This window comes from Dama dama, chromosome 30 (assembly GCF_033118175.1).
Source record: "Dama dama isolate Ldn47 chromosome 30, ASM3311817v1, whole genome shotgun sequence".
NCBI lineage: Eukaryota > Metazoa > Chordata > Mammalia > Artiodactyla > Cervidae > Dama > Dama dama.
Genome location: NC_083710.1, coordinates 38,617,175 through 38,639,824, shown reverse-complemented (window position 1 = coordinate 38,639,824; position 22,650 = coordinate 38,617,175). Strand labels below are relative to the sequence as shown.

General features: G+C 47.4%; 1 protein-coding gene across 2 annotated transcripts in view; it reads left to right on the top strand.

Annotated features, from left to right (window-relative positions):
• The window catches only part of FGF9 (fibroblast growth factor 9), a 29,054-nt gene extending 7,990 nt beyond the window's left edge, over positions 1 to 21,064 (top strand). Inside the window, exons 2-4 of one of the 2 annotated variants that reach the window (XM_061133219.1) lie at positions 1,551 to 1,613; positions 1,707 to 1,810; positions 17,887 to 21,064. In XM_061133219.1, the coding sequence (XP_060989202.1) occupies positions 1,551 to 1,613; positions 1,707 to 1,810; positions 17,887 to 18,132 (413 nt within the window). In that variant the 3' untranslated portion in view covers positions 18,133 to 21,064. The remainder of the gene's footprint in view (positions 1 to 1,550; positions 1,614 to 1,706; positions 1,811 to 17,886) is intronic. The other variant, XM_061133218.1, reaches the window with a different exon arrangement.
• Positions 21,065 to 22,650: the final 1,586 nt, after the last annotated feature.

Below are 22,650 nucleotides of genomic sequence, written 5' to 3'. Positions count from 1 at the left end.
TCAGATTCAGAAGGCAATTTCTCATCATATTTTCCCACACACTATTTCACATTCTGTTAAAATACATAGTTTTTTTTTTTTTTTTTTCTTGCAGGTTCAGATGGACAGTCTGTAAACTAAGCTCAAAGAATTTGTTACATTTTGTGCTTATAACAGGACTAGGAACACCCTTTTATAAGCAGTCTCTCTCTTTGTCCATCACCTTGGAACCTTTGCTTTATTAGATTTATGTAGTCCATGTCTTACTATGATTGCTGCACAGACTGTTTTGTGAGAGTTGCAAAATTAATTGTTTAAAAATCCACGTAAGTGCTTTTTTACAAGTCACAGGAGACTGTAGCACAATGTTATCCCTATTTTTTTCTAAACTTTTTAAATGTAAGTAAATTATTTTAATATTTGCAGATATTTCTAAAACAGCCTAGTATTTGGTATGTGTTAGTGCAAGGTTTACACAGAGTGTAGCACTTTAATACAAAATGTGGAGAAAATGGCTGAGCATGAGTGTCTTACTATCGTCCCCAAAATGCCGTTGGATAATCATGTTGAAACAACACTATTGTTATGGAACCTAGAGCTGCTGTTGTGTGACTATAAAATTTCTGGATTTATGCCCAGCTTAGGCAATGTTATTCTTAGTGAGGTAAGCAAGAGGAAAGAAGGAAATAAGATTGTTATGTTGATTTGATTTTGGGTTATAGTAATCCATGCCTATTTTAAATCAAGAGCATTTTTTTGGAATGAGCATTTTTTTTCCCTCCAAATATTGTGTTATCTTAATTGCTTAACTATCTCTTTGCGGTTTAGATAAGCACAGAGAAAAATCAATACTTTAAGCAGAAATATTTGGGATGTAGGCCTTTTAGTTTTCCAGATGGAGCATAATACTCTTATATTGGATAGAGAGAGCCGGATAATTTTCGATGTAAACCAGACAAGTCTTTGGTTGGCATCTCCATTCTTACTTGAAGAGACGTAGACTTTTCTCTGAATAGAACTTTTTTCCAATCCATGCCCATACACGGATACTTCATTTCACAGTTTTAAAGTAGAAGTAAGTTTTCTCGTACATTATACTTGTATAAGTTAGTTAGGACATGTACACTGGCTTATCTGACCTGTCATTTCTTACCATATCTATGTAAATACCAGGTTTTTTTCTTAGAGAATGAACTTATGGTTATGGGGGTGGGGGAAGGTTGGGGGGAAGATTAGGGGGAAGGGATAGTTGGGGGGAATTGGGGATGGACATGTCCACACGGCTACAGTTAAAATGGGTAACCAGCAGAGACCTCCTGTATAGCACAGGGAACCCTGCTCAGTGTTATGTGGTAACCTGGATGGGAGGGGAGTTTAGGGGAGAATGGATACATGGATATGTATGGCTGAATCCCTTTGCTGTCCACCTGAAACTGTCACAACATTGCTAATCAGCTATACTCCAATATAAGATTATAAGAAGTTTAAAAGAAAAATGCTGGCTTTTTATTTAAAAACATTGCTTTTTTGGTTATATGTCATGTTGATAAGTGTTTTTGTCTCATAACTAGAAGCTATTGATCTAGAAAAATCAATTCTTTGGGGCACTGGTTTTAAGAGAAGACGGTTCCCGAGTAAGTGCTCCTCTTCGGTGCTCCTGGGCTTGTGGACGCCCGGAGGGCAGTGCTCCAGGCCCTGACCTGTGTCCCTCTGTCTCGGTCTTGCAGGGATCCTGGAGTTCATCAGTATAGCCGTGGGTCTGGTCAGCATCCGCGGCGTGGACAGTGGACTCTACCTCGGCATGAATGAGAAGGGGGAGCTGTATGGATCGGTAAGTGCAGCGGGCCACCTTGCCAGCCTCCCTGACTCAGGTTTGCTGGGAATCACTCTTTCTCTAGGTTATAAATAGAAATGAAACTGGTGGTGGTGGGAAGGGGAGTGTAGGCTTTCACTTTTTGAAGAAAACCACTTCACTGTTATGAATAGATGTCAGCCCTGGATCTTCACTAGACCAAAGTTTCTAAAGCAAATGCTTTATTTATATGCTGAGCCATTTTCATTACCCAGTAAATAAAAAATTCACAACTGTGAAAAATCCCATCTTCTGGTATTGAATGGGAGTTATTTTTGAAATGAATTGAAATGATCTCTCCCCAGCTTTGGCAAGCATTGTAATTAAAACTAGAAATAGACCTTGCAGTAAGTATCAGCCCTTTTTCTGAGCTACATAAGATTTTCATTATGTAGAGACAAGGGAGATGGAAATTACTGTCAGATATTCTTGTAGGTGAGAAGGAATAGAAAAATATAATAATCATTTGTAAGTATTATGAGTTTCTTTTTTCTTGTGTCTTCTGTCCTGTCTCCAGTGGGTTGGAAGCTCCCTGTGGAGGCAGAGAGCACTTACTGCAGCTGACTGGGCACCTGGAATGGTGGTCTCCAGAGTTTTCTGAGCGTAGATCTCAGTGCCTCATGTCAAATTGTTTAAAAGTTGTGTACATAAAGTGTAGCCCATATATGTTATGTTGTTTTATGCAGCACGCGTTAAGGTGAAGTGCTCTGAAGGCAGGGATGGACGAGTGGGCAGTCAGAGGCCACATTCTGTCCACAGCAGATGGACCTGTGTCCTCGAGGCCGTGGCCTGTTGTGGAGGCTTCTCCAGGGGCAGTCCTTCCGCTTTCTTGCCCCTACCCTTTCTGCATGTCCCCGGTTGAGCCCCACTGGGGCAGAGACCTGGTGACCATGAGGAGGTGGGGAGGCCTGACTGCGGGCTTGTGAGGCCCGCTGCCTGGTTCAGAGCCTGAGGTGCCCAGTAGAGGTGGGATGGCCCCCTTTGTATCCTTGCTCGCCTGGAGGTGTCCTCAGGCTGGGACCCTGCTGGGTGGGCAGGTGACCAGGGCCGCATTTTCCCACCCCCTCGTTTCCTTCCTCAGCCTCCAGCCTCCCCCGTGCCCACCCTGGTTCCGCCGACAGAGGGTCCCTCAGCCCCCAACACCGCCGCTTCCCGCTCAGACCGCTTGAGCTTCTGCCCTGAAGGCGGTGGCCACCTGCTTGCATCCACTCGCCCCGCCGAGCCTCGCTGCCCGGGTCTCCTCTGCTGGGCCATCTCCTGTCCCTGTCCCATGTGCCTCGAGTCTGCCTCCCTGCTCTTCTCTGGTCACTTGTCGTCCGATGGGCCGTGGGGTCGGGTCCCCCACCCCGCCCTGCCGTCCTCTCCTCCCTGTGTCTCAGGAGGCAGCTTTTTTTCTTTAGGATTCGGTGACAATACTGCCTCTTTTGCAAAACCTTCCACACCCAGCTGGAGCCTGAGTTCCTGGTCAGCATCTCGTGTGTGTGTGTGTGTGTGTGTGTGTGTGTGTTCTCGGGGTTCTGGTGGTGCCTTCTTTATGTTTCCATCCTCACCTGAGGAATGTGGACTTCTGGTGTGACTGTGTGTCCAGGTCGGTTGTGTGTCCATGTCGGTCGTGTCCGTGTTCGTTATGTGTCCACTCCAGGAATGTAGACTTCTGATGTGGTTGTGTCTCTGTGTTGGTTGTGGGTCCGTGTTCCCTAGTGTGTGATGTGGGGGCTGCAGGTTTCCTTTCAGGGTTGCTCTGCACACAGCCTGGGCCTGCACCGGCGAGGGTCCTCATCGGGTTGCAGTGGATTGAACATTGTGGTTTATTTGTGGCTTCCCGACCCTCGAGGTGCGGCCCTGGCTGTCTCTGCCTGTGTGGTCAGTGTGTCCCTTGGGCCCTGCTGGAGGGAAATGTCCCTCTCTGCTGTCCCCCCGCTGAGCCGTGCTGTGACATGCTGTCTGAGTGTCCATCCCTGGGGGAGGGGCAGAGGCTGGAGAGGGTGAAATCCAGGGAGGGTGGTGGCCATCGGGACGCCAGGCTCCCCCGCCTGCTCCTCCTGTCCAGACAAGGGCTGGACTCAGGTGGCCTCACAGCTCCTGTGTGCTGGGTCTCGGCCTTTCATGCCTTGGGCTCCCAGGGCTTCACTCCCGTCTTCCCTGCCTGTCCTGTGATGTTCTCCATGTGCCCATGATGTTACACAGCAGGATCGCCTCTTCCGAGCTGCCTGCCTGGTTTGCCTGTATCCACACCTCACACAGGTGTGAGGGAGTCCATCTCCTCAGTGGCCAGAGCCACACTGCCCTGTGGTTGTCATCATCCTTGTGTGGCAGTGAGAATGGGGTGACCCGCACATCCCGCCTCCACCCCAAAGAGACTGAGAGAAGGAAAGAGAAGCAGGCAACGGTTCTGTTATTAGCACGCCAGAAACCGTAGTTGAGAAGTTTACTTGTATGAAGTTGTGTGAAGCTCAGTGGAGTGGAGAAGATGTGTTTCTAAACATTGAGGAAACCTTGAAAAGACTGATCTCACTGGGAAAGAAGGTGAACAGGAGATTTGGGGAATTAGCTGTCACTTTTATAAAGTCTATGCACGTGTAAGTGCAGCTAAAGTTAATGTAAAATGTATTCAGGATTGCTTTTTCTCTTTTCATTTATGTGATTCTTTTGCTTCCAAGACTACCTTAGTATTAGATCTAAAAGGTCAGAGGTGAATGGGGTAATACTTCTTCAGAAAAATATGTAGGATTCTGAACCCTGTTAGAGGGCTTCCCAGATGGCGCTAGTGGTAAAGAACCCAACTGCCAGTGCAGGAGACATGAGAGATGTGGGTTCGATCCCTGGGTTGGGAAGATCCCCTGGAGAAGGGAATGGCTACCCACTCCAGTATTCCTGCCTGCAGAATTCCCATGGACAGAGGAGCCTGGCGGGCTATGGTCGGTACGGTTGCAAAGAGTCGAACACAACTGAAGTGACTTAGCATGCACACACCCTGTCATACTGTGGAAACAGGAAAAACTCTATTGCTGATGTATATTATGATGTCATTTAAGGAAAATCTGAGCCATTCGATTTCTGGGATGGAGTTTGATTATTGTAATCATGTTTTGAATTCATCCCTATGTCCATTCATCTGCTCATTTCTTCACAAACATTTATACTTAATATGTGCCCAGCGTTGTGCTAAGTGCATGACAACACAGTAAGTATCTCAGACTCTGGTGGGAGAAATATACCTGTAAATAATTCAGTGCAGTGTGAACTGCACTGTGTTAGAGGAATCACAAATATCTTGGGAATCCAGAAGAGTGTCTAAGTAATTGCTTGGGGAATTTGGGTGGTAGCATTTCACTGGGTTTTGAGGGATGAATAGGCGTCTCAAAAAAGGGAGGCAGCAAAGGAAGGGTACATAATTTTTCAAATGTAAGGATTAGAATACCCTGCCTGGGTGAGATTTAGGAAGGGTATTAGATCTCTCTTTCTCTCTCTATCTCACACACACACATATATGAGTGTGTACTTGGGCAGAGAATTAAAATGTTAGAGTATTAGTTTACATCTTTCACTTTTGTTCTCATGACAGAGTAGATGTAAGGCTTTGTTACCTTTAGGGTCTTAATCTAAATCATCTGAGCATCATCAGGTTACTTCAAAGTGTCAAGAATAATTGATTGTAATAAATACCTCTTTAAAAAAGAATGCCTTGAAAACAATTAATCTGTTTCAAGGAGCCTGCATTTAATGAGAGTTGTTGACATTTTCATTAAAAAGAGGCAGCACAGTCTCTAAAACTGTAGTGGTGCAAGAAAGGGGAGCATGGGACCTGAAAACGTGGTGAGGAGGATGACAGACGCCTGTTTGTATCCTTTTCAGCACCCACTGTTTTCTGTCTGGAGTTTTCATTCCCGTTGGTCTTTCCCACTGAATTTGGCTCTTAGGAGCCGGTCTTGGTCTCCTGAAGGCCCCGCTGTGTGTGTCACACGCCACTGGCATGTAGGCTCGTCACCCCAGCCATTTGGCTGGTCACGCCTGCATCCATATAGTACGTCACACATAGTGTGACCTGAGCCATCACTGTCCACCTCCACTGTCCTGGGTTTCCACCTGGGCCACCCTGGTTTTCTGCTGGTGGGACCCTGCTTAGCTGTTAAGCCTGAAAGAGAGGAGGTGGGGTAACTTGCTCCTGGGCCAGAGCTTGTGGGGCAGAGTGAGGACTCAGACCAGCGCTGGAGTGCGGGAGCCTGGCCACCACCTGCCAGAGACGCTGGTCACACAGGCACCTGTGGACCGTTGGTTAGTTGTTACATTTCCAGAGACACAGGTGTGCCCAGCTGGGTCCATGTGAGTCTATGTAATCAGTAACCAGGGTGTGCTGGGTTCAGACTGTGTTTCCACTGCGTAGAAACTTTAAAGCCCGACGTCACGTGGGATGCCTGTCCACAGTGGCTGGGCCTGTGTGAACCGGAGCTGTCCCTTGTGCGGTGTCTCCACGGAGGGGGGCAGTGGTTGGGGGGCTTCAGGGACCACCCATCCCCGGATGAAGGTGTATGTCCACCCTTGTAAGAGGAAACGGTGAAATATCTCAGATCCCAAAATCCCATTTGCCTTAAATTCTTTTTATTTTAATTGAATATGTACAAACATAGACACTTTGTGCTCCTTTGGTGACTGCAATGCAAAACACGCGTATATTAAAAATCACCCTGGACTGTGGAACTGCTGGACTCTGGAGCAGCGGGTGGGGTCTGATGTGATGGGTGAAGCTACCTGAGTGGGGCTGAGATACAGCTTCATGCGCGGCACACCTGTCCCCAGGGCTCCTGGGGGGGCTGGCCTCCCCCCACGGCCTCCTGGGTGAATTGCTGGGAAGCCAGGTGTCACCTGGCCCTCACAGACGGTCCAAGGATGTCGTTTCTCTTCCCATGAGTCCCAGTGGTGAGGGTTTTGCTGCTTTGCACTGAAGGTGACGTCAGATACAGACACATTCTTGGGCGACCATGTGTGGTTATAGGCAGGCCTCAGGAGGGTCTTGAGTGGCCTTAAAAGGATTCCTTTACTTTTTGGGGGATGAAAAAGTCCGAGATGATGCTCCTGCAGGAAGCTTGGTGCCCCTGGATTAGCCTTTATCTTCCTGGGACGTGCAGCTATGGAAACGTGCTGGAATTGGGGGGCTCCCTGTGGTCTCCGTGAGGCATCCGCAGTGCCCGTGTGAGCAGTGCGGGCACACACAGAATGAGCGTGTACTTGTGGAACAGGACACCATGCCTGGTGGCCAGTCCCTGCTGGACTCTGTGGTTTGTCTGTGTGCTGCGTCGGTCGAGACAACTCTGGCAGCGGCCATGCCGGCGGGTCCTGGACGTTGAGTCCGAGGGGTGTCATTCCTGCAGAGGAAATGGCAAGAGTCTTCTGTGTTGTGGCCTCCCTGGGGCGGGCGTGCTCTGCAAGCGGGTGGCTTTAAGCAGACACCGAATGATGGAGCTCGGCCTCCCATCCTATGCACAGGTTGCCGGCTGTCAGAGGACCGTGAGGCGGTTCTTTGTGAAGGAGGGCAGGGCCTCAGGAGACCATTCCTACTATATTAGCCAGTTTAGCTGGTAGAGCATCCTTGTGCTGGAGGTGAGGAGATGGGGGTTGGTGGCTTAGTGACGGACTCAAAGTCACACAGAGGGTAAGGAAGGAGTTTGGTTTGAATGCAGGTGAATTAATCTTGTCCGATACACACAAGAGTGGTCGTCTGCTTTTGTGAATTAAAAAAATCTATCTATCTATCTATATATAGATATATATATATTTTCCTCCAAAAATAACCCCTTTATTAGAGCAGGGTCTAGTCTGCCCTTCACAGACATGATTTTGAAACAATTGTTTCCTTCTAGCAGCCTAGTTTTTACTTAGTGGTTCATTTGTTTCCTTAGCATCTATACTCTTGGCTGTTAGTTAGTGGAAAATCATCTTTTATAAAAAAATTTATCTTCTTCTTTATGTAACTGTAGTCAAGTTTCTGTTGTTAAGCAGCGAGCTGACTCCCCTGATGGTCTGAGGCCTGCGTGGATAACCTGGCAAGCGGTGGCAGGGCTCACAGGTAGGGAGGCATCACAGTCTCTGAAAAGTGAAGTTGCTAAGTCATGTCCAACTCTTTGAGACCCCATGGACTGTGGCCCACCAGGCTCCTCTGTCCACGGGATTCTCCAGGCAAGAATACTGGAGTGGGTTGCCATTTCCTCCTCCAGGGGATCTTCCTGACCCAGGGATCGAACCCAGGTCTCCTGCATTGCAGGCAGACGATCTATCGTCTGAGCCACCAGGGACCTGGTTTTCATCGTCAGGCCCACGGGCTGGGCTCAGTGCACCCATGTGCACAGAGAGGGGAAGAGAGGGATGACCTGGGACTGGGGTTCGTGCTCAGCAGCGGCCTTCCTTCAGGCTCCGGGATCTCGGCACAGAAGCTTCCTGAGTCGTAGAACAGGCGGGGCCTGGCCCAGGGCTAAATGCTGGGGACATGGCCTTCTGTTTCTCTCCAGTCGTTGCATCCCCGCGTTTCTTGCACTGATGCTGTGTGGCAGCCATGCACACTCCCTGCCACACATGCCCACACGCGAGTGCACACTCACTCGTTTTCATAACCCCGCAGGTTTTGGCGGTGTCATTGCCCACACAGGCCAGCACTTCTGCAGGTGCTGGAGAACAGTTGACTCTCGTGACTGCAGGTCACGTGCTTGCACGTTTGTCCACCAGCTGGAGTTTGTGTACCCAATTATATGACCCTGGAATGGTGTGACTCACAAACCTGCCAAAAGCAGCAGCAGAAGCTCCTGCTGGCCAGGGCCCCACGAGGCCGTGTGGCCTTGTGCCTTCAGCTCCTGCTGAGTGAGCATCCTCTCCTGCATCTCTTTAGTGCCTGGGGTCTCATGTTTTTGTGCTTTTCCAGGGTGGTTTCTCTGATCAGAATGCCCCCGGGGCCTAGTTCTGAGATGCTGTGCATGTCCCAAGTGCAGGAGGCTGGGCTTGTGTCACAGAGGAAACACGGGCCTCACAGGAGTCTCAGCTGGCCTGAGTCACTGCCCTGCGTCCACAGCTGACAAATCCACGATATTAACTTAAATGGAGACAGAACAAAGCAAGGCTATGTATTGGTTGTTTGACAAGCATGTGATGAGAGAGAAACAGGCTCTGAACCTCTGTTTCCCCAGGAGCTGCAGTTCAGGGCCTGATCCACATGGAGCGGCCTCGCGCGTCAGGCTGCTTCCTCCTGGGGCGATCTTGGCTCTGGTTCAAGGGGAACTTGCCACGCTGGGGGGAGTTGGATGTGCAAACGTGGCTGAGGTAACAGAATTGTGTCCAGAGAGGGCTGGGGGTGGGGCTTCATCTCAGGCTGGAAGGGAAGTCTGGATGGTTTACAGAGAAGGCAGTTTGGGAGGGTCCGGTGTGAAGGCAGCCTTGGGGCTGCAGGATTTGGAGACGTCTGCTTGCCCAGCACCTCCGCTGAGTGCCCCACAAGGATGGCGAGGCAGTGGTGTCGAGTGGAGCCCATGAAGGGCTTGTGAGCGCTTATGATCCTGACCAAGCTCGTCCCCTCCTCCCTCAGCCCTTTGTCGTCCTTGTCACTGTCCTGACACCACTGCCGCGGTTTGCTTCTCCTTTGTGGGAAGTGCCCGTGTGCTGTGAGCACGGACCCGCCAAGGTCATGCCAAAGGCGCCCCCCTAGGTCGCCACCGGGCAGCTCCATGTGGCCTGCAGGGGCCTTCCCCTGGACGTGAACATGGGCTTGCTGTCCGCTCCCCACCTGGGGTTGATCTCTGTGCCCCCTCTTCCCCCCGCCACCCCGTTTTCCTTCAGCCTCACTGTCTTCAGGGGCTTGTCTCTGGGTCCTCTGGAGTGGCTGGTGTCCCTTTTCCTTCCCTCCCAGTCTTTTGAGTTGGTTTTCAGCTTGCTGTGTCTCAGTGGAAGGTTCCTGCCTGTCCTTGCATCCTGAAGACTTTGAACTTGGAGATAGAGCGTGGAGGAGGGGAAGCACAGGGCTGGGACCCCAGCTCTAGGGCCGCCGCCTCAGGGTTGCGGACTGGAGTAGGAACCAGGGTTGACGACAGCCTGTCTTGAGGACGGCGGGTGCCATCTGGGCTCCCAGGGGCTGAGCAGCAGCTCCTCAGCTGCCTTCAGGACCGCGTGCTGCCACGACGGACATGCTGTCCTGTCTGACCGCAGAGCTCCCTGTGCAAGACCCATGGAAGTCGTGTTTCTTGCACGTTTGAATTCAGAAGTTAAGAGTTAGGACATCATGTTTGAAAGGAAATAAGCATTTTCCTTCAGATCAAACTATGACATCCCTTGTGTTATCCTTCAAACTGTTAACCATAAAGCTGTGTTTGCCGAGGTTAATTTTCTATACTTTCTTCTCAAGTGCAGCACGTTAGTATGTTATGTTCTTAGTTAAATTAAATAGTTGAATTTCTTTATTAAGGACAAGTTTCCATCACTGATGGTGGCGAGGATGGTTTCTCCTGTCCACATGCTGGCGAAGTCTACCAGCTGTGGCAGCACCAAAGTGTCCACCCCCAGAGTTGGTGTCTCGGGATGAAGGCACTGTTTTGAAAATGGCCTGTGATGGCCTGTGGATCTGGTGCCTGGGGGGAGCAGGGTGACTGACAGTGTCAGCTCGAATTTGTACTGGAAGTGGGCTGTTAGCAGAGGGGCCCAGAGAGAGTGAGACAGCCACCTGCGTGTTGCCCAGAGGAAGGGACAGTCGCAGTGGTAACTTTCCACGCGCATGGGGCTATTTCTCTACAACCAGGAGGGGGCTGGGAGGATGAGTTTGGTTCTAGAGGAGTCTGGGTTGATATGAATCCAGTTGGAGCTGAGTGGTGGGGGCACCCGGGGAGTCAGGAAGTAGCAGAGATGTGTGTGTGTGTGTGTGTGTGTGTGTGTGTGTGACCCTCACGAGGGGTTTCTCTGTGCATCTTGGGGGGATGACTGTGTGCGTCTGAGAAGTTCCCAGTCCTCGTTCACTTCTCTTCAGGGCCGCCTTTCCTCTGCCTTGTGTGACATGTCCAGCTTTGCCCCCAGCTCTAGGCCTCCCTAGGCTTCCCAGGTGCTCAGTGGGTAAAGAATCCCCCTGCCAATGCAGGAGACACATGAGATGTGGGTTCGATCTCTGGGTCAGGAAGATCGCCTAGAGAAGGAAGTGGTAACCCACTCCTGGGAAATCCCATCGACAGAGGCACCTGGCGGGCTACAGTCCGTGGGGTCGTAAAGAATTGGACATAACTAACTGACTAAGCATGCATGTGCTTTGGATACTCTGTGACTTTGAGAACTGTTATCCTACAGGTTTTGGTTTTTCTTCCCTCTCTTCTCTTGGGGCAGCTCATGACACAGGTTTTGTTGGTCAGGCAGACGTTCATTCATGAGCTGTGATTATTGAGGTCAACACAGGGAAGAGGTCAGCAGTGGTCCCCCAAAAGACACCCTCTAAGGGGGGGGGGTCTCCCAGGGAGGGAAGGAGGGGTCCCTGGTGCCACAGCCCTGTCTTCGTCCCCTTCCTTTTTTCCCTGAAACAGCAGCTTCCCTGCTTGGCTGCTGCCGGAAGCATCACTTGGCCGCATATCTGCGTTGGCAACGGATGCTGCACATTTTAGTTGGTTTCTTCCCTACTTTCCAGCGACACTTCAGCTTCTTATTCATTTCCTGTTCGGTGTGTCCTTCTCCAGTCATTGTGGGCATCTTGGCCTCCACACTGGATGCTCCAAGGCTGGACCATTTGATCTTAGGCTCAGAGAGACCCTAGATGTCTCTGGGTCCTGTCCCCTTTCTTCACAGAGAAGGAACCTGAGGCCCATGATGGCTGATCAACCCCATTTGGGGTGTGTGTATGTGTGTGAGGTCACCATCACTTCACTGCAGAGATTCTGTGAATCTTGTAGTTCTTCCGAAATTGCCTTTGGGTTTACACAGCCATTGTCTTTGTTAATCTTTCTGTTTCTCTAATTTCATTTCCGCAACCCAAGGCCTGAATTTTGCCTGTTTTGTCTACCACAGAAAATCTTTGGTACATTTTTCTGTTTTGACTCTACCCCCTGCAGTGTGTCTGTTGATTGTCCTGCAGACTGGGTGCCTGGGTCCCACTGTTTCTAGGGGGTGTCCTTAACAACAGGAATTGTTTCCTTCATTCCACCTCCCTGCCTTGAAGCTCTCCGCTTCTCCTTCATTGTCTGTGCTTCTGCTTTCAGTTTTTAGAGAAAGTAATATTTAGCTTGAAGTTTTTTCAGTTTTTGCAAGTCTGTGATGTGCATTTTAAGTGGTCATTGAATGACTTCTCTCATCAAGATAGTCATTATGGTAAGAAATGTTACATAGCTTTCTTTTTAACTAGGTGTTCTAAGATCCTGAAAGAAATTTCATGAACTTTTCCTGTAGAGTTCTTGGCAGATGAATCAAATGTGCATTGTCTAGACACTGAGACAGAAGTAAGAATATTGCCTACAGTGAATATTAAACTTCTCAAATTGGAATTCTCTTCAACCTTGGGTGGGACTTTCTTTCCCCTGTGGGGCTCCATCTCTGAAAATATATTGCAAGTATGTGAAGTAACATGATGTACCAAACAAATGTCTGTCTCTGGGGGTAGCTGTGAAGACTAACTCTAAGTAGTCTTGTCTGCCCTGCAATACTCTTGTCGGGTCCTGTCCTTGGCTGCATTGTGGGTGCCATGTGGCTGGTGAGCACACAGCCTAGGAGATGTCGGTGTGTTCCTCCAGATTCAGACTGGGCCCTGCCTTCAAGTCTACAGATGCTTAAGCCGCTTCTGGAGGGTTTGGTTTGGTTTGGTGGGAGGAGTGGAGAGAATGTAGGAATTCTTAATTTTCTGTATGTTTGATGACACAGTGTTGCCTGTCCACTTTGTTCTGTGTGCATTCACCAGACACACCTGCTTCACATGTTCCCCCAATTCCAGTGGCACATTTGTTGGCCAGGATCGCGGGTGTAAAAGCAGGCCCATTGGGGATGGTGGGGATTTTAAAGAGGTTTTGAAAAATGAGGCTGGAGGTGAGATATGTTAAGGGACTGGACCTAAATGAAGCTTCTAATCAAATGAGACACAGTGTCTTCCCACCTGTTCTCTGTGTTTGTTGCTTTCTGTTCGGGGACTTCTCCCAGGAGAGAAGCATTAAAAGACCTGGCTTCTTATTAATGGTCCTTTCATCATTATATTTAATCACCCCGATCCTTGCAACAATTCCCACTAAGACTTTACAGCTAGATTATTAATGAGGAAGGTGCATCTATACAAATAATTGTAGTTAAGGGAGGTCTAAATACCATGACTGGGATAAACGATAGGCAGAAGGCTGAATGCTGAAGAATTGATGCTTTTGAACTGTGGTGTTGGAGAAGACTCTTGAGAGTCCCTTGGACTGCAAGGAGATCAAACCAGTCAATCCTAAAGGAAATCAACCCTGAATATTCATTGGAAGAACTGAAGCTGAAGCTCCAATGCTTTGGCCACCTGATGCGAAGAACTGACTCATTGGAAAAGACCCTGATGCTGGGAAAGACTGAAGGCAGGAAGAGAAGGGGTTGACAGAGGATGAGATGGTTGGATGGCATCATGGACTCAATAGACATGAGTTTGAACAAACTCCAGGAGACAGTGAAGGATAGGGAAGCCTGGTGTGCTGTAGTCAATGGGGTCGCAAAGAGTCAGACACGACTTGGTGACTGAACAACAAGAAGGAGGTAAGGAGAACAGGGTCGCTGAATCTATAAGCCTGCACGTGGGAACCTCGGTGATGGATGAGAAAGGTCTTAGCAACTGGGCAACAACAACAGAGAATGAGAGATTACATCAAATCATTAACTTATAAAAGGTCGGGAAATCTCCTATCAATGTGACTTCTGACCTTGGGATTTACATGTTGTGAGTTTATGCTGGGGGTTTAAACAGCTCTTTGAGTTGACACAAGCAACCATTTGGATGGTGTGGTTAGAACTACACCATATGTTTATATGTATAAAAATGGAATCATGTTTTAAAATAGCAGCATAAGTCTATGTATTTTCAATGAGAACTCTTGACTCTCAAAGTTTGAAAACTTCTGATTTCAGTTTTTAAATGGGGACTTGGGCATGGTAACGCCCATGTGAATTACACATTTTCCAATTGTCAAATAGTTGAAATTAGTGTCCATATGAGTTTATGTCGTATAACATTCCTAAACATTCTCTAGGGCATACTATAATTTTCACATTATTATCTCATACTTTGGTTTTAATAGGATTGGTAAAAGTTTTGAAGTTTTAATTTCAGTTTTTCCCACTGCTTAGAATTTGATGATATAAAATGAAAAGAGGTTTCCATAGTTGCTAACATTCACCAGATTTTGTTCCAAAGCATGGGCTTTAGAAGACTTTTGAATTAAAGCCACATTCTCCACCCAAGCCTAGTGACATAATCCAGCAGTTCAAAGATAGGTATGCCATAAACAGCTACAGTTAAATAATCTAAAAAAAAAAAATTAAAACATGGAAATACAATAAAACAAGAATTGATCACTTTATAGTGGAATACTCTATAAACCGTCTGCATTGGAAACATGTGGTGAGTTTTAAAACATCTGAGTTCTGTAATTCTAAAGTGTATAGTTTATTTGAAGGCAGAAACTGTTTCTTCTCTGTATATATATATGTATATAAATACAGGTTAATATGTATTTTTTTGCTGTCCTGATTTGCATCCATTTACTCATTTTTAATTTAGATAAATCACTTTGGACTACACATTCCTAACATAAATATATTCACCTCAACTAAATATTTTATCGCTAAGTACTGAAGTCTGGTGATGAAGAGATTAATTCTGTAAGTCTTGCTACTTTGTCTGTGTTTGTCTAAAACAAAAATCACACGTTAACATAAACCAAAATAGTAAGAAGAAATTATTTGAAAGCATATATATGGTATAGAAAGGTATCAGGGTCTTTAATTTTTTTTTTTTTGTCTTTAATTTTTATGATCCTTTAAATTAGAAAAAGTTTTTAAGATATGCAGGTTTATCTGAGCGGCATTGTAATCCTTGCATAATAATTAGAGGAGCTCAACTGGACCAGGCGTTTGGCAGTGTATTGTCTGCATGCCTCATTTAACTAGTTAACTGAAGTTATCCAACCCTCCCAAGAATGAGATGATTGACCTTTCAACCATCACAAAAACTGCCGTCTGGAGATCATAGTGGAACAGTTTACTTCATTTTCTGAGTTGTCTAAAAAGTTATATTGTATGTGTAACGACGCTACAACAGCCTCATAAGGGGAACAGAGCCTTGTTTGTGGTTAGTTCAGTTTCATAGCCACGTTCAACGTTTTTAAAAATGTTTTATTTTGTAAACTGACAATACCCCCAAAACATGTAAAGCCCTTTGGGAGGGGCCTTGGAAGTCCCTGGATGGACAGGGTATCTGGAGGGAGCCTCTGTAAGTGGGAGGTGGGCAGTCTGGGCAGGGCTCCTGGAGATGCCCCTTCACCATGATGACAGGATCCTGAGCAGGGACCCCCATCTAGGGCATTTTCGGGGGAAAGACGCACTTGCTGTTGGCTGAGGTTTGCTCCAGTTCTGAGAGGTTCTGACGTCAAGTGTCCACAGCCACCTTGGTGACCAGCGGTGTCCTGAGCTCTGGGCACCAGTCCCCAGCTGTGGGCCTGACCTGGCCCCGCCCCAGATGTGGCGCTGACCTGCTCCAGGAGGGGCTGTGGAGGCCGAAACTAGGAGCATGCCTGTGGCTCCAAAGGCAGGCCCCTCATGGGTGCAGACCCTGAGGTGGCGTGTCTTGTCCTGATCCATGGAGGGCCAGTGCCCAGCAGGTGTGACCCATATTCAGAGCAGACAGAAGCGGGGGCACAGCTCAGGGTCCAGGAGGACAAGGGGAACCCTGTTTCATAAACAAAGTATCTGCCAGGGCTTCCCAGGTGGTGCAGTGGTAAAGAACTCGCTTGCTGATGCAGGAGTCGTCAAGAGACCTGGGTTCCATCCCTGGGTTGGGAAGATCCCCTGGAGTGGGGCATGGCAACCTGCTCCAGTGTTCTGGTCTGGAGAATCTCATGGACAGAGGAGCGTGGCAGACTACAGTACAGCGGGCCACACAAAGTCAGACACGACTGAAGTGACTTAGCACACACATGCATCTGTCAGGTAATGTGGTTTCCTGCTGAGAAAAAGAAAACTGGATTTGAATTCCGTTTTTGATTTCCTTGGTAGAACTGAAGGCTCTACAATTCCATTCTTTGGTCCACTTTATTAAGCAGAAAGTAAATGAACATCGCCTGCTTAGAAAACTTACTTAATCACTGCAAACTCAAACCAGACCTTTTAAGCCAGGAGTAATCTTGTCTGTGGGGAGAATATTTATTATACAGATGGAAGTAAAGTCTGAAGTAGCTGTTAATGTCTTTAACACTAGTTTTATTTTGTCCACTTTAATGGAGATGGAAGAGAAATCACATTCAGCCCGGTCTCCCCAGTGCAGGGCTTTCCTCTGGGTTTGCTCATGGAGGGAGGTGGGGGCCTTTCTGTTAGTTCCCAGGGGAGGGCCTGCCACTCCCCCTGCAACCCCCTCGTCCCCGTAGACCTGGCTTCAGCGGTCCAGTGTTTCCCCATCGGTCTGTTTTGCTCGATCCTTTCCCCTGGTTCAGCTCGCTTAACAGAGACTTGTCCAAGGACGGATTTTGTTACCAATCCACTCAGTGCGTTTTGATCACCCAGAAGTTCCCCTCCTAGGAGGTGTGGGTCCTGTGTGCCTCGGGTGGTTTAAGCGTTTGGTGAACGGATGAACGATGTCAGGAAGCTGGTTCACGAGGCCTCTGGTTTTCAGCATCCTCAGCAGGACTCACCCCCTTGTCCCCACCCTCACTGTCCATCAGGCTGACTGAATCAGTGCGCTGAGTTGTGTCCTCAAGTGTGTAACTGTGTGGACATATATTTGTAGGTTTTCTTACTTATATAAGGGGCCAGGTGTGCAAGAGCAAGGGGAATATTTTCAAAAGTCATTTTAGTGTTTATTTTTTACACTACCACCTGGGAAGGTGTGGACCCTGAAGTTTCAGCACGGTGAGAAGAGCAGCCCCCCAACCTGCCCCGCATTGCCTCATTTGTGTCTGCCTGGAGTGAGCTCATGGTGGGGGTGAGATGTGAGCAGGGCCTCCGGTCCTTACTCCTTTTGGTGCTCAGGATACATGACTGTAGGGGCCCTGGTTGTGTGGTTCCTGGGAATCCAGGCTTTCATAAAGGTCCACTGAAGGGCAAAGTGCAATACATTTACGAAAATGTGAATCCTTTCTGCTTTTGAACCGGGATGGGGATGGTTCTTCTGTCTAAGATCAAGGAAGTCGAGGGCTGGGATGTTTGTCTTCGCTTCTTTGTACTAAGGAAGACCCAGTCCTGATAGAAAGCTTTGTATCTCAAAATGTGGACCCGGTGGTGACTGCCTCCAAATTTCCCAAGGGCCTGTTCAAAATGTGTATTTCCAGACTTTCTGGCTCAGAATTTTAAAGGGCTGGGGATTGGAACTCTACACTGAAAGAAAAAACGTATCCCAAAGTGATTCTTCTGCATGCTGAAGTTTGAAAACCACTCTTCTAGAGTAATAAATAACTTCCACTGCTTCAAAGGGAAGAAAACTTGTAACGTCATGGGCGATTTGGTCCACACAGCAAGGACTCTGAAAGGACGCTGACGATGAAGCAGCTCCCTGAAACTCTGTCTACGAGAAGGTTCCCCACCCCCAGGATGGTCTCCATCCTAACTCTTGTGGTGAAAACAGGAACAGCTCATGGTGTTAGTTGCCTTTGCCTGCTGACTCATTCAGATAATTGGCACTTGGAAAAGTTTAACTAGAAAAAATTTAGATTCTTTTAGTGCTTTAATCGTTACAAAAAAATTAAAACATAGTTGAATTTATAGAGGTAAGTAGCTTTTGCAGAGTGCCTTTAAAGTGGGTTAAAATGGGTATTTTCTCACCATTTATGTAACAACTTTTAAATACAGAAAGGAGCTAATTTTGCAAAATACTTGCTTTTGTTTTTTAACAGGAAAAACTCACGCAAGAGTGTGTCTTCAGAGAACAGTTTGAAGAGAACTGGTACAACACGTACTCCTCCAACCTGTATAAACATGTGGACACTGGACGGAGGTTCTACGTCGCGTTAAATAAGGACGGGACCCCCCGGGAAGGAACCAGGACTAAGCGGCACCAGAAATTCACCCATTTTTTACCCAGACCCGTGGACCCCGACAAAGTACCCGAACTCTATAAGGATATCCTAAGCCAAAGTTGACAAAGACCGTTTCTTCACTTGAGCCCTTAAAAAAGTAACCACTATAAAGGTTTCACGCGGTGGGTCCCTATTGATTTGCTGTGTCATCACATCCATTGTTGCCAAACTCTGTCGCATGCATAGCCTGACGGAGGCGTGGAGGGGACATGTGACTGCTGCGCCCCGGGCTCGACCTCCCGCGGGACCCCTGCCCGCTGTGCTGCCGGGTGGGTCTTGGGGCAGAGGGCGGCCGGGGATGCGGGGTGGGGGGCACGTGGGGGCAGGGCCTGCAGAGAGGGGGCAGCAGAGAGGACAGGCCATGCATGTACCTGCCCGGTCTGTCCTTTCTCATCCTGGTCAGCACAGCCGCTCCACCTGGACACGTCGGGACTGGCCGGTGGCCACGGGCCCGCTGCGTCTCCGCAGGTGCGGTGGGCGCGGTCTTACCGACAAGACTTTCTCAGTTCCTTGTCACGGGTGTCATCCCAGTGAATTTAAAGCAAAGACCTCTTAGTGAAAAAAAAAAAAGAAAAAGAAAAAAAGTTAAATTTATTTATAGAGATTCCAAAGGCGACATTTTATTTATTTTATATATTTATTTATTATATAGAGTTTATTTTTAATGAAATATGTACAGGCCAGATAGGCATTTGGAAGCTTTAGGCTCTGTAAGCATTAAATGGCAAGTCCGCTAGAACCTGTGGTGAGTCCACGTGTGAACGTGGCGTGCATGGATTTCAGACACTCGAATGGCCCTGTGTCCCGAAGGCGACAGCCGCTGTCGTGCCCGTGTTACTGTAAACTAACGCGTACCGCTCATGACACCGAGTATCCACTCTTCAGACTGCTTTTCCCATAGCTTATCCCAGAGGATTAAAGATTAACTGGGTCTCAAACGTTTATTCTGTGTCTGGACTATTTCCTCTCTCTCAAGTGGCTTCCTCCATCACAGTTGGAGAACATGACGGTTGGTATATATCCTACTTGTCTAAATCTATTGCAGAATATACCAAAGCTAAACAATGACTGTGCTTTTGTTTTAGTCGAGCTCCAGAACAACAGGACTCATTTCAAACATGTACTGGTTTAGAATTCTCAAAAAGGAAAAAAAAAAAAATTACTTGGTACAGATTTTTTTTTTAGGGGACAAGAATCTGAATCAAAACTGCAGGGTAATTCTTATAAACTTGGCTCTCAGATATTAAATTACACAAGCACCATAGGTGTCATTGTAACATCTTTTATAGAAAATTGCTTTCGGTGTGACCTGTCATAATACCTGGTAAAAACACCCTTCAAATAAGACTTGCATAATGAAACTAATAAATCTCCATCAATCATGACAATGAGAGGGAAAATAAATACTTGTTGACTGTGTTTTGTTTTTTAAAAGGGTCTGTGAGCACTTGATTTTTTTAGAGGGGAAGTTACTATATAATATCTCTTTTACTAGCCTTTTATAACATTTTATGCTGAAAAGCATAAGAATACATATTTCTTTAGTAGCAATAATTTTGAAACCTGCCCTTGGGCAAGGGAGACTATTTCTTACTCTATACTAAGGAGAAGAGAGCCAAATTCTTAAAGCAATATTTAAGAAAAAGAAATTTATAACAAATTCAAATACCACATATAGCATTTTTCTAGCCAGTTACATGGGAAATTGAAAGTGACAGTTAAAAAATGTGTTGGGATTTATGTAACTAATTTTAAAGTTTAATATTCCAACTTTGTTTTGCTCTGATGCACATTCTCTATGAAAAATAAAACTATGTCACTGGTGAGTCAAAGCTGTTTTGAGGTAGAAGCTCATGGCTTCTTGTCATGAGCACAGGGGCCCCTTCCCTGACCCAAAGTGGAGAACGGGCAGGTTCACTGATGTGCATTAAGGAAAAACCAACTCCAGTGTTTGGAATTAAGAAATGTGGGGGAGGGGGCAGAAGCAATGTAAAATATCTGATTTATGATAAAGGTCAGAATGTCCTCTTCATTTATTTTCTTTTTTTCTCTAAACAGAAGCTGCATTTAATCCCAAGATGTAGTATTCTTATTTATTATTTAACCCTTTGCTGCTGCTAATGTGTGCACATATTCAGGCTGTAGATTTTCCAAAAGGCATTTAATATTTTTGGCTGAGAAACACCAAGCCTCTGACCACAGGGAAGGATCACGTTTCTAGGATGTCGTGGGTACAATGTTTAGCACTGAAGAAACTGATTTTAGGAGACAGCCAAAAGTGATCTTAAGGTAGCACTAGATGCTGGATTGACCCATCAGAGAGAAAGAAAATCATCTGCGAAAAAGATAAAGCTCCCCATGGGTTCCTGGAAAGTGCTACTTTAATGTCGACTTTTGGAGGTTTTTGTTTTTTTTTCAGTGATTTTTTTTTTTTTTTTAAAGAAAAACAAAATGTTATATGCTTTGGCAACTGATATAATAAACTGTAATGGTGTGTAAATAAATAAATACTGACTTATGCAATTTCTGTACATAAGTGTGCTGGGGGAGTGGATGGCTCAGGTCTGGGGCCGGCACTGTCCTGTGGGGCCATGGAGTAAGCCCCCCAGCTCCTGGCTTTGCACCCGGTTCTTGTCGTAAGGCACCCACGGCCATGGACAGCTGACTCCCCCCCCCCCTCCTCCACCACCACTTTTGGAGTGGTGGGTCCAGTTTTCACAAACGTGAGCCTGGCTGGCCAAACCGCTGTCTTAACTGGTGCCAAACACTGCACCTCAGTCACAGACTTAACGGGCATGGACTGATCACCCCCCATCTGTCATGCAGATGTCCCCAGGCCATGCCGACGGACATGCCAGCTCACCTTGGGGCACCTGTCCCCAGGCCGTGCCGAAGGACATGCCAGGTCACCCCAGGGCAGCTGTCCCCGCCATGTCCTGCGCTATGGGTCAGTGAACGGCTTCAGTTTATGGTTTTCATGCGATTTCATCTCACTGACACTATGCTGTGTTATCTACTTGATAATCTGTAATTATATGTAAATACATACAGGATTATGTAATTTGTGTAAATACATAATTACAGACTTTGGAAAACTGGTATTTTTTACTCAATGTCCATGTTGGAGCTGCTTCCGACTCTGTGCCTACACCAACCGATGGAATTTTAAAAACACGATCTCCTTGCTCTTACAGCTGTTGCGTGTGTGTTGAGGGGACAAGGGAGGGGGGGTCGTTGGGAGTGGGGAGCAGACCTACCCAGGTGTCTGTCTTTTCTGTGAGCCTGAGATGAAGGAGCAGGGGGTGCCAGGGTTAGAGAGGCATGGGCATGCCTCGGGCAGGACTCGGAGCTGTGTGCAGGCCTCCATGGATGGTGAGGGAACAAAGGCACTGTCTGAGGTCACGTTCTGTGTGTGCTGCGTCATTTGACCTCGAAACGTGCCAGATTTAGATCCACTGTTTGTGGCCACTAGCGCGAAAGCGCAATGAAATGGTGGGGGTTGGGGAATGCACCAGATGGACTCAAAACATGCGTTAGCTACCAAGCCCGTGTGTCTCTGTGCATGCATCTGTGATACATGCAGTGTCATACTGTGTCCACAGGCATTTCATGTTTTAAAACTGATATTTTATTGTTGCCAGTGGGACAGGGAGGAATTATGAGACTGCAAGGTGCCTGCCTCTGTCACTAAGAGTACTGCATTCTGGGGAATGTGTAGGGCTGGCCAGGTGGGAGCAGAGCCCCACCTGGCTTCTCCTCTCCCTGCCCTGTGCCTGGGCGGCCAGCCTCCTTAAGGTCATTAGAAGAATTTTTGTTGGACGTTTTCTTTACTGGGTTGGTAAGGGGAGCAGGCAGAAATGAGACACGGCCTTTTCTATCATCTTCTTTGGGAAGAAAGTGGTAATGAGTGTTGCCCACGTGGGCCCTACCCCTTGGCACTGTGCCAGCTCACACTCATTAGGGCGGTGGGTCCGGCTCTAAGGTTGGATGGTGTTTTGATGGTGACCAGGGAGGCTGGGAAGACACTGAAGAGAGGCTTCTTTGCTGTTTGGTTGATAGTCAAAGAGAAAATCCATCTTTAGGTTTCTCATTATTCTCTGAATATATTCCAGCTTAAGTCTTGGAAAACATTTTTAAAACAACTTGAATTTAAAAAGTTGCAGGCATCCCCAGTATCTAAAAATTCCCAGGTGGCGCTAGTGGTAAAGAACCCGCCTGCCAATGCAGCAGACATAAGTGACCCAGGTTCAACCCTTGGGCTGCGAAGATCCGCTGCAGAAGGGCACGGCAACCTACTCCAGTCTTCTTGCCTGGAGAATCCCCATGGACAGAGGAACTTGGCGGGCTACAGTCCAGGGGTTCGGAAAAGAGTTGGACACGACTGAGCACAGCACCAGGTATCTCAACAACCCTTGGCCAACTGTGCTTGTAACTGGCTGTTGTTTTTCCCAGCTCTTCTGAAGATCCTTCTGATTACCTTGTGGTTTTGGTTGTGATTCCCATTGTTTTTCATGGACTGAACCAGGCACATTTGATCCTGGGAATGAAGGATTTACAAGATTGTGTATTGGCCCATGTTGG